This window comes from Bombyx mandarina, chromosome 01 (assembly GCF_030267445.1).
Source record: "Bombyx mandarina strain Sakado chromosome 01, ASM3026744v2".
Lineage (NCBI taxonomy): Eukaryota > Metazoa > Arthropoda > Insecta > Lepidoptera > Bombycidae > Bombyx > Bombyx mandarina.
The window spans coordinates 11,183,853-11,199,977 of record NC_143208.1 but is presented as its reverse complement, the minus strand read 5'-3'; the positions used below and the strand labels follow the sequence as shown (position 1 = coordinate 11,199,977).

The following is a 16,125-nucleotide window of genomic DNA, read 5'->3' as shown; positions in this document are numbered from 1 at the left end:
ATTTGTGATTGTGGATCCCAGGTAGATGTAACTCTGGACAACTTCGCAATTTGCTATTTCGTGTAAATCAGATCGATTGTTATTCTTACGATCCACCACCATCACTTTAGTTTTATCGCGGTTTATGGCAAGGCCAAAGTCGGAACTAGTTATTTCCAGAAGCGAAAGAAACCGTTCTACGTCGGCTTGTGACGTTGCAAAAAGAGTAGTATCGTCTGCATATCTAAGGTTTGATATCAGTCGACCTCCAATTGAAACACCTTTGTCCCAGTTTTCTAAAACCATCCGCATTATGTATTCGGTGTAGATATTAAACAAAAGAGGGGAGAGAATACATCCCTGTCGAACACCAGCTTGAGTCTTAAAATTTTCGGAATCTATTCCATCCACGCGAACAGCAGCTGTGCCGTCTTCATAAAGTCTCTTAATGAGATAAACTAGATGTTCTGGTACTCCCATTATTATTAGTACTTCCCACAGCTTCCACCACTTAACGGTGTCAAAAGCTTTGCGGAAATCCACAAAACAAATAAACAGCGGTTTATTGAACTCACGCGCTTTTTCTATGATTTGTCTTAGGTTGAGAATTTGTTCGCGTGTTCCTTTCCCTTTCACAAATCCGGCTTGTTCTTCTGCGATCTCCCGACCCACATATGCCTGTAGTCTCTTATTTAGAATAGAAAGAAGGACCTTGCTCGCGTGGGATATCAGAGATATTAGGCGGAAATTATTACACTTTTTAGTCGACCCTTTTTTATGCAGTGGAATGAACAAGGAATGTGACCAATCCTTAGGCCACTCTCCCGTATTCCATATTTGCAGACAAATTGAGTGTAAGGTATCTACACCAATATCCCCCATCATCTTAAATATCTCTATGGGAATTTCATCAACCCCTGTAGCCTTGCCACATTTGAGGTGTTTTATAGCGGCCTCTACTTCCACTCTCAATATAGACGGTTCTGGTTCTGTTGGCATTGCGTACTTAGATTCAGGGATCAGTAATCTTTGCTTATCTAAAAACAAGGATTTGCAGTATTCCTCCCATACCCTGACAATCAGCTTAATTTCTGTAACAGTGTTACCAGCAGAGTTCTCTATTGCCCAGGACTTTGGCTTGAATTGTTTTGTAATCGTTCTTATTTTTATGTGAAGATCCCTTGTCTCGAGTTTCTGAGCGTGCCGTTCGAGTTCTGTGCAAATAGTGTTGAGCTCCATATTGCGATCTCTCCGACAAGCAGTTTGTATTTCAGAATTTAGCAGATTTAGTTTTTCCATGCTAGCTACAGATGCTTTTTCCTTGCGCCGCTTTTCTACGAGTTTCCAAGTGCTCCACGACATCCAATGCTGGCGTTTTGTAACCCCTAGCCTGGGCTGGGGTTAATTATTATACTTCAAGCGATAAACAATGACGGCATATGTATGCATCATAGATTAATTATATTTTCGATGCTTAAGCCTAAGACGCTAGACTCGGCTAGCCTGGGCAAAGATGAGCATGGACATCAGTGGCGAGTACATCACACACTTATGGCTTGCAGACGACATAACCGTGGTGGTAGATTCACTACAAGCGATGCAGGATGGACTAACAAACTCTTCATAACGAAAAGGACTGGGTATGATGACAGCCAAGGTAACGGTTAATGCTCACTGAAAACAGGGCAAAATTGTCGTGAAAGGTCATTTTCTCAGACTTTAAAGTAGGCTAGAAAAAATTTCAAGAGGGCGGCCTACAAAATGTCGTCGTGTCTTCTTGTTGACCATCCCATGATGCTTCAAAACAAAAGTTTTCAGCCAGTACAAAAACAAGATCCGTAAGAGAAGACCTATAAACCAAGTTCAGGTTTTACATATGTCCTGGTTGTTATACCTATGTTCAATAGTATAATAGAAAATTGTGGGCTGTTCGTATTGATAGTTCTGTTTGAAGATGGATGGACTACTAGTGTCTCGAAGGCCTTTACCAGTTTCTACAGGACAGATAGACGAGGTCACAGTCACCTCAAAGTGGTGGGATTTGTCAACAACCGCCCAATCGCCGCCGAAAGAAACCCGACATCTTTGGGCCAGCTACTTCGTGAATGCATCAAGTACCAGATCGGAATCGCAACCCGTGAGAAGACCTGGCAAAAACCCAGCGGACTGATGTTATATACTAGTAGTATTGATAGTAGTATTATGTCGAATGCTTTAACGAGTTCGACGAGTACGGTTACCAAGAAGTCATTTCAGATTCTTCAGATCCACTATCGGTGCTTTTAGATCTCTCAAGCACCAGTCACCGTCCTCGTCGAACTCGTCGATTACGACGAGCGAACTAACCCATAGATACAGCCCGCTGAGTTTCTCCCCGAATCTTCTCAGGGGGTAGTGATTCCGTTCCATTGGTAGATTCTGTGAAGCACTGCTCTTGCTAGGGCTAGTGTTAGCAAATTCTCTCAGGTTCAACCCGTGAGCTCACCTAGCCACCCGGGCGCAGCTGGAATAGCCCATTAGGCTACCAGCGAATAGGTAGGGAAAAGATAAAGAAAAAAAGAGATACTACATAAGTGCTAGGTACTACCATTTCTTTTTACATTAACCACTAATGCAGCAAAAATATGCTATTATTAGAATCACTTTAAAAAGAGAATTAAGATTACAATCGATGACAATAGAAGCCAAATATCCATTTATTGATTGTAGTAAAATAGCTCCTAGGATATCTCAAAATGAACCAACATTGTTAGCGATCAAGAAGAGCGGGTCAATAGCCTGTGTTTTTTCATTTCAGCATATTTCTTGATTTTTTTATTATTTTTTTCTAATATATCATTATTACGGCAATCAAAAAACTTTATTTACAGCTACTGTGCCGACGTACAAATTAACTATGTAGCTACGAATCGCATTAACTTGGTTAGGATGGTTTTCCAAATAAGTTCACATACTCGTTTAAACAACAATCCAATAATCGATTTACCAAGCACACCGGCTCAGTAGCTTTTCCTTTTGTTGTTTACTTCATATTGAGGGGTGAAATACTATTTGGCTTAAGCAACGGTTTTGCTACATTACAAGAGAGTCATTTAAAATTTAAAATTTGAAAAAATAGCATGACAAAAAACTTCTTCAACTATTTGAATCGGGTAAACGTAATTGAATTTCAATTCAAAACATCGAATTGTTGATGCTAATACCAAATATGACCCTTAATTACAAAATTAAATGTAAACGAAATAATTAAACGAAATTAAACGAAATTGTTAAACGTATGTATTAAACGAAATATCGCTTATAATAAATAGGCGTTTCAGCCTACTTTCAGCCCTCGATCTAGTAAAAAGGTAACACTCTCTCTCCTGCTAAACTCTAAAGCAAAACGGAACTTACAAAAATGACAGAGTCAAAATTACTGTTATTGATGTTGATTTACACCATTTACGTTTATTTATTTTTTATATTTTAGAATACTATGTATCTGCGAAAACTCTTTGATTATATCGAATTTCTTCATTCTGTTTAAATATTTCATTTCCTTGGTTGTCACCTAGACTACTTTTTCCATAAATGGCCTTCAACTTGGAAAGCCGGTTTCCTGAGGCCCCAAAATACGTTACACTTCTGGATCCTGGAGCTTATCAGATAAGTGATACTGATACTAAAAAATGGAACAAAATAGCATTTAATTCATCTACTCCACGAAATATTCGCAATGAAAAGAAATTATGGACGCACGCCATTTATAATCCTGAATACAGGAAAAAAATACCAAATTGCCCAAGTATGATGTCACGACAGCCACGTTTTCCATATGAAAGCTATACCAAATTTGATTTGGTAGAAGAGTTTCTTTGCAACTGCGGAGTAGATAATGTTTGTACTTGTTCAATGAAACCAGAATTGGTCGACAGTATAAAATGCCAAGGGAAAATTCCAAAACGTATATTTAAAGGCCTCACACTACAATCCGCAGTAAGTGCTGATTATCAATCAGAACCACCTGTATCAAAAAGTATCAATAATAATACTACTGGCTTCAATGGTTTTTCAACTGATTTTTATAGAGGATGGAAATGGAGTAAATGGACTTCTCCACGCTTAAAATACTCAATTGACGAGAGCCCTGGACCTGGATACTATGATAACGAAAAAGAACCAGATAAAACGAAACTTTGTGCTGAGCAGTTTAGATTTCACAAACGTAAAAAATCAAAACAACTTCGTTTTATCGAAATGATTCAGGAAAGAAACATAATTGAAGGGAGGCCAGGACCAACTGATTATGATCCAAAAGAGATTAAAGCGGGAGAACAAAATATAACATTTGGTAAGTGTGTTAGGTTTTGTAAATCAAGCACTGAAATAAGGCCTGGACCAGCAGATCACTCTTTACGTAGGGATTTTGACTTGATTGAAAATAATGTTGTTTGTCATGCAAAACTTCCAAACCCAGCTCCTTTCAATGTTAGGGCTGATAGATTTAAGCCCCGAAAAGATGATGGCCCTTGTGCAGCCACTTATTCTCCAAAACCAATTTCGTGTAATTTTACAAAATGCACAGCTGTGCCATTTGGTTCCTCTGCAAGCAGATTCAAAGATCAATTTGAAGGTGATCAAGAAAACGAGTCAGCTATTGACGATGAAACAAATGAATTAAAGTCAAACGTCCCACAGCTCTCATCAAATTTCAAATCAAAGACTGTTCGATTTAAGCCATTGGTAAAAAAAAAGGATGAGCCCAGCCCAGCAGATTTAGGACCAGTAGTTAATAAAATGTTATGTAGATCGTTGCCGCTGCAGCAAATGGCACCATTTTTTTCTTCAGAAGGCCGTTTTATGCCGTGGAGGAATTGGATATCGATATTTGGGAATGTTAAAACCCCAGGACCTGGATATTATGATGTAACAAATTATTCAAAAAAAAACATAGCAGTCCACCATGGTCCACTTTCTCGTAGCTTACGTTTCAAAATACCTATAGATCGAACACCTGCCCCTAATGCTTACATCGTTGGTGGTGGTATTGAAACTATATTAAGAAGCCATAATCATAGATTAAAAGAAAATACGACGTCACATCAGGCTTTATTTTCAAAAGAGCCTGCATCATTCCAGCTTTCATTAGAAGAACGTGAAACACTTCTAATAAATAAATCAATAAATTTACTTAATGTTGACGATAATTTCCAAAACTGATGATAATCAGTATTACTATTCGGTTAGCTTTCAAAAGCAATGAAAATGTATTGCAACAGTAAAAAGAGGGTGGCTTGTGGAATATAAGCTATTTATTGACTTCATTTTTTTGAATCTTATACAAATAAATTATATTCTTTGTATTAAGTGTGTGATATCAAATTACTTTATGCATACCATCTAAATACATAGTTTTAACATTGTTTTTAATTGGGTCGAGAACAACTACAGTATAAATAAACAGAGAGGACTCAGTAGAGATTCATCATATTATTATTATACGTAATCGAAATCATCATCATCATCATCATCATCATTTCAGCCTATCGCCGTCCACTGCTGAACATAGGCCTCTCCAATAGATTTCCAGTGCGACCGGTCCATTGCCACCTGTATCCAACGAGATCCAGCGCTTTTTACTAGGTCGTCGGTCCATCTAGTAGGTGGCCGTCCCACACTGCGCTTGCCAGTACGTGGTCGCCACTCCAGGATCTTTCTGCCCCATCGACCGTCCTCTCTTCGTGCTATGTGGCCGGCCCATTGCCACTTCAGTTCACTAATTCTACGGGCTATGTCAGCAACCTTCGTTCTTCTACGGATCTCCTCATTTCGGATTCGATCACGTAGAGAAATGCCGAGCATAGCCCTCTCCATAGCTCGCTGCGTGACTTTGAGCCTTCTAAAAAGATCCCTAGTGAAGCACCACGTCTCCGAGCCGTAAGTCATCACTGGTAACACACATTGGTTGTACACTTTTGTCTTAAGGCACTGAGGTATTTTGGACGAGAAGACGTTGTGCAGTTTACCGAACGCTGCCCAGCCGAGTTGGATCCGTCTACTGACCTCTCTCTCAAAGTTGGACCTACCTAATCGGACTGCCTGTCCTAGGTATATATATTCGTCAACAACTTCAAGAGTAGAGCTCCCAACAGTAACTATGGTGGGTGCAACATGGACATTGTACATGATTTTTGTTTTGTCCATGTTCATTTTAAGACCCACTTGTTGAGAAACCCTACTGAGGTCACCGAGCATACGCCCTAAATCTTCCAGCGACTCTGCCATGACCACGATGTCATCGGCAAACCGAAGATGAGTGATGTATTCGCCGTTAATATTGATGCCAAGTCCTTGCCATTCCAGAAGCTTGAAGGAATCCTCCAGAGCAGTGATAAACAGTTTCGGAGATATCACATCTCCCTGTCTCACTCCTCTCTTTACAGGGATTTCCTTCGTGCAATGCTCCTGTACTCGGACTGACATGGTGGCGTTATTATACAAACACTTCAATACTTCGATGTACCAGTGGTCAATACGGCACCGCTGGAGAGATCTAAGGACCGCCCATGTTTCGACGGAATCAAAGGCTTTCTCATAGTCCACAAACGCTAAGCATAATGGCCGATTGTACTCTTCGGTCTTCTGTACAATCTGCCGCAGCGTATGTATGTGGTCTATGGTACTGTAGCCTTTTCGGAAACCGGCTTGTTCGGTAGGCTGGAAGTCATCAAACCTGCGTTCGAGACGCTTCGTGATGACTCTCGAGAACAGCTTGTAGACATGGCTCAGCAGTGCTATGGGCCTATAGTTCTTCAATAAGGTTTTGTCACCTTTTTTGAAGAACAGGATCACAACACCCCTGTTCCATGCCTGTGGCGGTTTTCCATCGAGCAAAGAGGAATTGAAGAGCTTCTGAAGGACTTTCAGTACCGGCGTCCCGCCCGCTTTCAGAAGCTCCGTAGTAATTCTATCCTCGCCCGGCGCCTTGTTATTCTTAAGCTGTTTGAGAGCCATCCTAATCTCGTACAGGCTGATGTCCGGGATGTCTTCGGTGTAGTGTCGGGTTAGCTTGGCTCTAGGGTCTGCAGCTAAACCTTGCGGTTCAGCTGAGACCGAGGTAAACAGCTGCCCGTAGAACCTCTCTATCTCCCGCAGGACCTCTGACTTATTCGACGTTACACGTCCATCTTCGGTCTTCAGCTTCGTCAGCTGGCTTTGCCCAATAGAAGCGTCTCTTGCGAACACTTTAGAGCCTTGGTTTCGCTCAATCGTCTCTTTGATACGCTGAGTATTAAAGGAGCGTAGGTCGTGTCGCAAGGACTTCATGATATGTCTATTGAGTTGCCTATATGACTCAGCGTCCTCCGAAGTTTGGAGCGTCATCAAACGTCGACTAGCCATGAGGTTTCGGGTGCGGTGGGATAGTTTCTGAGGTCTATTCTTACGGTGGGTTTTGAAAATTTTGGACCCTACCGTACGGACAGTCTCTACCAGCCTGCTGTTTACATCGTCCACTGATGCGCAGCTGTTTAGCCATTCGAAGCGATTAGCCAATTCGAGTTGAAAGCTCTCGGGGTTTCGGATTTGTGCATTCGACGGTCGAAGCGTTGACTTCATTAGACGCGATCTTTCCAGTCTGACATTGATATTCAACATGCCTCTGACGATTCGGTGATCACTTCCTGTTTTAACACTGTTGATCACAGAGACATCGTTGAATATCTGTTTGTTGGTGCTCATGAAGAAGTCAATTTCATTTCTTGTTACACCGTCGGGACTCAACCAGGTCCATTTCCGTTGTGGCGGCTTCTTGAAGAAAGAATTCATCATAAAGAGTCCTTCCTTCTCCATAAAGTCCGCCAGCATCTGTCCTCTGGGATTCCGCTGCCCAAATCCAAATGGCCCCACTTTCAACTCATCATCGCCTCTACGGCCCAGTTTTGCATTGAAATCTCCCATAACAACGGTAAAATGTGATTGGGAGTTACGTATGGCCCTACTAATGTCCTCATACGTAGCTTCCACTTCATCGTCTGGATGTGACGTCGATGGGGCGTATACCTGTACAATCTTCAGCGAATACCGCTTTGAGATTTTGAGGATAAGGTATACTACCCTACTCGACACACTTTCGATGGCCACAATGTTGTTTATGAGAGATTTGTGGACGATAAACCCAACACCACCTTGGAACTTCTGTTCTCCCTCCCGGTAGTAGAACAAGTGGCCGGACTGTAAGGTTTTCGTATCCTCCCCCTCTCTTCGGATCTCCGATAAACCAATAACGTCCCAGCGCAACTTGTTCATTTCTTCTTCCAGCTCTATTAGCTTCTCGTCCAACCTCAAAGTGCGCACGTTGTATGTCACCAGGGCCAGTTGTCGTTGTGAAGGGGGGTGGTAGCCGGATCTCTGCCGGGGATTCTTAGCACCCCTTGCCCCGCCGTTACCATGGCCGCTACCGTAACCAGGAATAGCGGGGCCGCCGGGAACTAGGGGCCTGGTTCTGCGGTGTGCAATCATTTTGGAGGTTTATTAGCCTACTGGTACCACGCTGGCTAGACGGGTTGGTACAGGGTTCAATTTCGAGTTTTCCTTCTCTCACACTAGTAAATATTGTGTGTTATGCTTTCCCTTTTGTCGCCTCTTACGACTCCCCTGGGATGGTAATGGGGGTGGTGACAAAAGTATTCTAATGCCGTCACCACACGGCGCCGTCACCACACGTAATCGAAATGCTCTCCTTATATTAATTAATCCGCCTTTACATTGAGACAGTTTAAATTTAAGTTACATCCATTTATCCCTAATACACTATTAGAAATAAAAATATAACGAGGTATTAGTAATAAACCGTATCTACTTGTATAAGAATTTAAGTTTTGAATTCGATCTCTGTTATTCCTCATTATGATGATACACATTTCTTGAAGTTTGAAAAAAATTACCGAAAAGTGACTCCCTTATTAAATATGACAAGGAAAAATTTACCGATAATAGGCATGTTACCGTTTACAGGTATTTGAACTGAACTACTTGTCCACGTAGGGTTCTAAAGGATTGTTTGAGTTGGTATCGTTATATTCTTTTTAGCATTGCTCGTCCATAGTAAGTTTTCTCGTTACTTTTTGCTCCACTCCATTTACCACCCATAATATATCTAACACACCTCCCTGTTTTCTCCACAGCTGTATGAAATTTACTTTTTGAAAAAAAGTTCTGGGCGGTATTCAGTAGTTTGACTGTGCCATCTCTATGCTGGTACCATAGAGTTAGTACTTTAACTTAATAACTCCATGGCTGGTATCCACAAACGTAGAAGACAAAAGTAGTGTATTATTTTGACTATCGTTTCAATAGATATTTGCGATCACATTATTGCGTCGACAGCTTACCGTAAAGAGTGGTGCTTAGTTCGATCTCTGTAGCCAGCTTAAAAACGTTTCTTACATTGCCATTTTTGTAAACAAGCGCATTGGAAAGCTTGCATATTGTCAGTAATCTATATTAGAAAATAATATTAATATTTTCGAAAATATGTACAACGTTCTCAGTATCCGCGTCTGTCTTACTCAACACATCACTACTGCTAATGAGTTGGGTAGAAATTGAATTGGGTATAAATGACAATAATTGTCTAGGCGTAGGTATAGTAACTTAGTAAGTGTAGTAACTAGCTACTAAACCAGTCTGTGGTCTAAGCTTTCCATAATCTATGCAATGTTTTTCAATTTTAACTCTAAATAAATTAAGGCCTTATTATTTTTTAGTTTAAAAATATTATAATAGACTAATGTTACTTTTTAAGTTTTATAGTGTATCAAACAATCAAAGTTCGGCGATTTAGCAGGAATTTAGGTTTTTATATCGTGATAAACTTTGATGAAATTGGATAGGTTATAGGAAGCCACTATACTCGTTTTATTTATTTATCCTACTTACAATTTAATCAAATACGACCAAAAAAAAGAACGATCTATTCCAAATTACATTTGATAAATACGTACATATTTACCTGAAACTTCAATAACCATCAATTTTAATAAAATGTCTAAGCTAGGAGCTCTTCACATAACCAAGCACAGTGGTGCCAAACAGACCGCTACAGTTATATTTTTTCACGGATCTGGTACGTTTTAAGTTTCTAAATTGCCTTTTAGTCAGATATTTCTTAATAAAACATTTAAGAATGAAATGATTTGAACCTTTGGATGCAAATTTTTGTTTACTGTCAATTAAAAGTAATAATTTGCCTTTTCTACTGGCTCTTAAGATCATAATAATATACCTTAATTTGGTCAATTTGCTACAATGTCTTGAGTAACAAGTTAAACATCTCAGTGCCTAGACATAGCATCTTTATGAAATTTCTGAAAGTAGGTACCAAAAAATTTTGTGTTTATGAATCAATAAAAGTAAAATAATCATATAAATTTTTAACATTAAAAACTATCGTTACCAGAAAATATTTTTATTTTCTCCTACCTATGCCGAAAGTTAGGTTTTCGTCCCGCTCTACCGGGAAGAAAGTGTAACTTTTCCTCCCGTTGTACAGGGAAGAAAGTGTAACTTTTTTGGGTACAAGTGCGCATGCGCGTTAGTTCTACGTTTGCTCTCACGCACCTAAAATTCTCCGCCATTGTTGTGCTCGGGTAATTTGCAATATTGTGTTTAGTGTAAAAGTGAAATAAACAAAAGGCAATAAAATTTTATAGTGAAATATTAAACAAAGATGAGTTCATCAGACAGTTCTTATTCAATTAGTAGTATTTAAAAATTAAAAAAACAGTTAAATTGCTTTTTTTATCTGTACGGGGGCTCCGCCCCCCCTACCCCCAGCCAGGGCATCGCCCCTGGACCCCGGCTCGGTACTCCACGAAGGTTCGGCATAGTAGGAGAAAAACTAGTATGTGCACTGCGGGCGAAAATTTGGATTTTTCTCCAGCCATTTACACACGGAAGGAAATGTTCAACTTTTCTCCCTTAGTGCACAATGTACTATTATAAGATTTGAAATGAATTTTGCAACTTTTTAATAAAAATGTAACTTAATTGCAAAAAAATGCTTACAAACTAACTATTCAAAATATTGGCCATTACTAGCCACATCTTTTCCATCATCCTGGCAGAGATTGAATACTTTGAAATACAGTAATTCCCATATAACACGGTAGATTGGTTCCGCATCATAAGAGTATTTTCACATATCGCATAATTATATAGGGTCATACAAGCGTATGACCGTACTTATGACCTTATGACCGTAATTATATGGGGTCATACGCTTGTATGACTACTATGACAGATTACTATGAATGTGCTATGTACAAATATAATACAAGTAGTATTATTGATCGAAGCAATATAACCAATGTTTTCACAATTCAAAAACTAGGAACAAAAATTTTATAAATTAACTTTATTTTTTAACAACACAATTGACACAATGTGCAAAGGTATGTGAAATTGATTAGAAATTTCACAATATAAAATTATGTATAACGTAAAATCCCTGTGTTATATTATGGTGGAATACCCATGTTCGATGAGGGACTGAAATTGCATATTAATATGTGTTATAAAAGTACCGTGTTGTAAGGCTGATTTTTTTTTGTTGCTTAGTTGGGTGGACGAACTCACGGCCCACCTGGTGTTAAGTGGTTACTGGAACCCATAGACATCTTTTTTTAAATAAATAATAAATAAATAAATATTTACTAACAATCACGCCACGTTAACTAGTCCCGTGATAAGTTCGTAAAGAACTTGTGTTACAGGTACCAGATAACGGAAATAAATGTAAGATTTTTATTATACACATACATATATTTAATATACATCCATAACCCTGGAAAAGACATTTATATATATCATACAATTATCTTTCCTTGGCGGGATTCGAACCCGCGACCCTCCTGTGTAGTGACCATGTCACTTACCACTACACCAGACAGTCGTCTACGACGTAAATGCGCCACCCACCTTGAGATATAAGTTCTAAGGTCTCAGTATAGTTACAACGGCTGCTCCACCCTTCAAACAGCCTTACTGCTTCACGGAAGAAATAGGCAGGGTGGTGATACCTACCCTCGCGGACTCACAAGAGATCCTACCACCAGTAAACCGCTTACTGTAGTATTGTTTTTTTGAGGCTATCCATGAATTAAGCCATTATTCAATGTCTGCATTTGAGTGAAACTACTAGCCAAGCCCATGTGCCATCAAGTATAATAAATAATAATTGGACAGTCTCTGGAGTATATGACAGATGGGGTATGACATCAGGAGAATCATCGTTTCATGCTTCTATACTAATCATCCTGCATCAGCAAATATCATCATGCCCAATCAGCATCATGCATGTGATCAATGCAGTGTATAAAGTTCAAACATGTTTTATGTCGTAGTTTTCTAAGATTTCTATAATCTAATAATTGGATGGGTGACATTGATAGAAAGATGAAAGTAGTACCATGTCATAGGTTAAAATTTCTTGAGGCAATAGTTCTGCTGTTATTGTGCTACCGATGTCAAAATCTTGAAAAGTGTTAAAATGTCAATTAATTACTAAAACTACACTGAGTATTTTAAAAATATTTAAATCGGTTATAGACCAATATAAATATAGTAACTGTTTTCAATTAATGCCATAAGGGTCAACATAAAACAAAATATAAATCTAAACAATGAATTTTCCTATTTCAGGATCCACAGGGGCTGATATCAAAGAATGGGTTAGATTAATGGTTGAACAGTTTTCTTTTCCACATGTGAAAGTTTTGTTTCCGACTGCACCCTTGCAGCCATACACGCCTGCCGGTGGTATGATGAGCAATGTTTGGTTTGATAGAGCTAATATTACACCAGATGTTCCTGAAAAACTGGACTCATTAGCCAGAATTGAAACTGAAGTAAAGAATCTTATAAAAACTGAAAATGATGCTGGAATACCCAGTGATAGGATTATAGTTGGTAAGTTTTTAGTATTAATACAACCCAATTGCTGATGTCCATGACTGACAGTACTTACCATCAGATGGGCTGTACGCTCATCTTCCTTCTGGGACCAAGAAAGAGATAAACAAAACCTGCTTTGATTTTTATCCTAATATCATACAAAAATCCAATAAGGATACATATTTATACCACCAAAGGTAGGATTTTTTTGTGTGATAGACATATAAAATGGTTTCATTAAAGCCATTCAAGCATGCTCACATGATCTACTCTAGTCATGTAAAATTATTACAATCTTGATTTTATTCAAATAATAATATTATTTTGTTTCTTTTTCATGAACACAAGAGAAGTTAACTCTATAATTTGAGTTTAAAATAAAAATTAAAAGTACCTTAATAGTGAAGGCTTATTATATAGTTATGTGACAAACAAAACTGTAAGCTTAGAATATTGCTCCATACAACAACAATACTGAACAGATTCTTTGTCAATGTTTAAAGATGACTTGTACTAGTTCCATTTATGCATAAAATAATGCAATGTGGAAACTTTTGGAAAAGAGCAAGACCTAAATTTCTTGTCTATTCTTCTTATTAGTGACACTTCATTGCCAATCGGTAGTAATATCATGAAAATCTGAAATTGCCCTTGATGGCCTTCTTGAATGAAAAACTTTTATTGAAACCCTCAGGACAAATTTATGTAGTTCAGTCTCTGTGTTTCATATTTTGAGTCATCTTATTGAAATGTTTCCTTTTTTAAGTTCTCCATTACATTTTTACTTTCCAAAGTATTGTATAGTATGTTCTATCTTACATTTTAAATGCTAGGCAAGATATTGCCCAATATTATTGAAAGTTTTGTAAATTACAATCAAATCGTTTAGATGGTTTTCCAAAACACCACACACAAAATTATTTTTACTGTGTAACTGCATGATTCGAATACAGATCTAAAACCTCAGAAGCACATATTTAAAAAAGGCACAGAACATGAGCAGAGGCCTTTTACCATGCTATTTCTGCTGCAAGACAGTAATGTAGTGGAGAAGAGTCAGTAATATATATAATTGGGACTTGACATATTTCAAAGTTTTTCCAGCTAGTTGTCATTTTATAATTTATGTTTCAGGTGGATTTTCCATGGGAGGTGCACTGGCTTTTCACACTGGCTACAGATGGGATAGAAAACTGGCTGGGGTGTTTGCATTCAGCTCCTTCTTAAATTATAATTCAGCCGTTTATGATGAATTGAAAAATAACACAGGTGTAACATGTAAGTAAAATTAAATTGAAAAGATCGAATAATTTTGTGTAGATAGATGGAGGAACGGATTTGTTGCGACCTTTCGTCAATGACCCAGTGGGTGGTGCTGGTCCAAAATGTTTTAGTTGAAAAATTGTAAAATTTCAGATCCACCCTTGCTGCAAATTCATGGTAACCAGGACGATTTAGTACCCCTGAAATGGGGAGAGGAAACATATCAGAAGTTGAAAAGTCTTGGAATTCAGGGAAGTTTTTTCGTTCAAGAAAGATTGGGGCACTCGTTGAATAGACGAGGCATTAAGATTATTAAAGATTGGATCGATGAAAAGTTGCCTAATTCATAACATACTAATGTTCATAAAATTTAATGGTTGCCGTAGTGATTTTTAATATTATAATGTTGTTATTGAATAATTTGTAATTTCTCTATGTATAAATATTTTATCAGTTCCTTAAAGGACTTTTTATCATTTATATTCCAGCACAAACTCACTCGCACCGTTATTGACGGCCTACAACGTACCGTTAGGATCCTATTGTGATAGCTGAAAATATTCAAAGACGAGCGTGTTAATTTGGCGATAGAGGTTACCGAAGTTAATTGACACCGAGAAAACCAGGGAGAGTTAGAATAGGGACAAATCAAGGATGTATTAATTTTTTGTTGAGTTGTTAGATTACCATGTACCACCACGCTGCCTATTTCAGCCGCGAAGCAGTAATTCGTTTCGGTTTGAAGGGCGGGGCAGCCTTTTTACAATACTGAGACCTTAGAACTCGTATCTCAAGGTAGGTGGCCGCATATACGTTGTAGATGTCAATGGGCTCCGGTAACCACTTAACACCAGGTGGGCTGTGAACTCGTCCAACCATCTATGCAATAAAAAATGTTTATATCCCATAAAAGTGCGTTTTAAGTGGGTGATGGACGTACGAGCTTAAAGTACGCGGTTCTTAAAATCGCGAACTTACCTTTTTTTTCCTATCTAAGCTGAGAGCTTTGAGAGGCTATTTCAGCGTAACCTTAACTAGTAGGTAAGCTCACGGTGCTCAAACCTGACGACGTTAGTAACACGAACCCTAGCAAGAGCCGTGCTTCGCAGAATCTACCACCGGATCGGAAACGCGACCCACTGAGAAGATCCGGCGAGAAGCTCAGTGGGCTGTGTCTGAGGGTTAATTTACTCGTCGAGCCCTTCGTCGCAAGCGATGGGTTCGACGAGAATGATGACCGGAAACTTACCAAGTTCGACGTCGATGACACACGTGAAGCTTATTCTGTATTGCGATGACGTCGATAGAAGAAGCTTTGTGTTATTTAGGAATTATATCAGATTACATTTTAAAAACTAAAAAGAAAAGGCGAAGTCGAAAAGTGTAAGTGAACAGTCGGTTCGTTCTTTGTCGTCTATTTAGTTATTTTAAGAAGGGCATTGTAAAATGACTTCGTTCTTTTCTTTTGTTTCTTTTCGAATTACACCTGTCAAGTCTCTTAGTCTATGTGGTCGATATACGACCTACCATGTCAAAGAGGTTACACGCCACGACATTGGGTAAAGTATTGGCTTACGAAAAGAGAGCGTTTATCACATGGAAATATAACAAAACAGATAGGTACGTGAATAGCAGGAAGATTTCCATGGGTATTTAAGAATGTCTGATCTAGTGTTAAAAAAAACCAAAATTAAAAAAGTGACCGCTCGCGGCTTGCAGTACTGCCACACGTACGAGCGATGGATTACGAGCAAATTTTAAAACTTGTGGATCGCCAACGAACTTACTCGCACGTCTAATACCCACTTGAGACGATATAAACCACAGCACAAACTTCATCTAGATTATTGATTTCATAAGTGATTAAATTTCATATTTCTTGAAGAAGTAAGTAATAGGTACAAAAAAAACCCGAGAATTGAAAATTTGCACGTGCTTTGCTGGATA

The 16,125-nt window shown here is 38.7% G+C and overlaps 1 protein-coding gene across 1 annotated transcript; it reads left to right on the top strand.

Moving 5' to 3' along the window:
* The first annotated feature begins 3,552 nt into the window (after positions 1–3,552).
* On the top strand, positions 3,553–14,641 carry LOC114246920 (uncharacterized). The gene is made up of 4 exons (XM_089730085.1): positions 3,553–4,312; positions 12,664–12,930; positions 14,050–14,193; positions 14,332–14,641. The coding sequence occupies exons 1-4, from the start codon at positions 3,553–3,555 to the stop codon at positions 14,526–14,528; spliced, it is 1,368 nt and encodes a 455-aa protein (XP_089586211.1). The 3' UTR covers positions 14,529–14,641.
* The last annotated feature ends 1,484 nt before the right edge of the window (positions 14,642–16,125 follow it).

Bases quoted from the DNA above. Each gene is read 5' to 3' on its own strand.
- LOC114246920 (XM_089730085.1), top strand. From the start codon at position 3,553: ATGGCCTTCAACTTGGAAAGCCGGTTTCCTGAGGCCCCAAAATACGTT. The intron at 4,313-12,663 runs GTAAGTGTGTTA...TTCCTATTTCAG, and splicing joins AGAACAAAATATAACATTTG to GATCCACAGGGGCTGATATC. The intron at 12,931-14,049 runs GTAAGTTTTTAG...TTTATGTTTCAG, and splicing joins CAGTGATAGGATTATAGTTG to GTGGATTTTCCATGGGAGGT.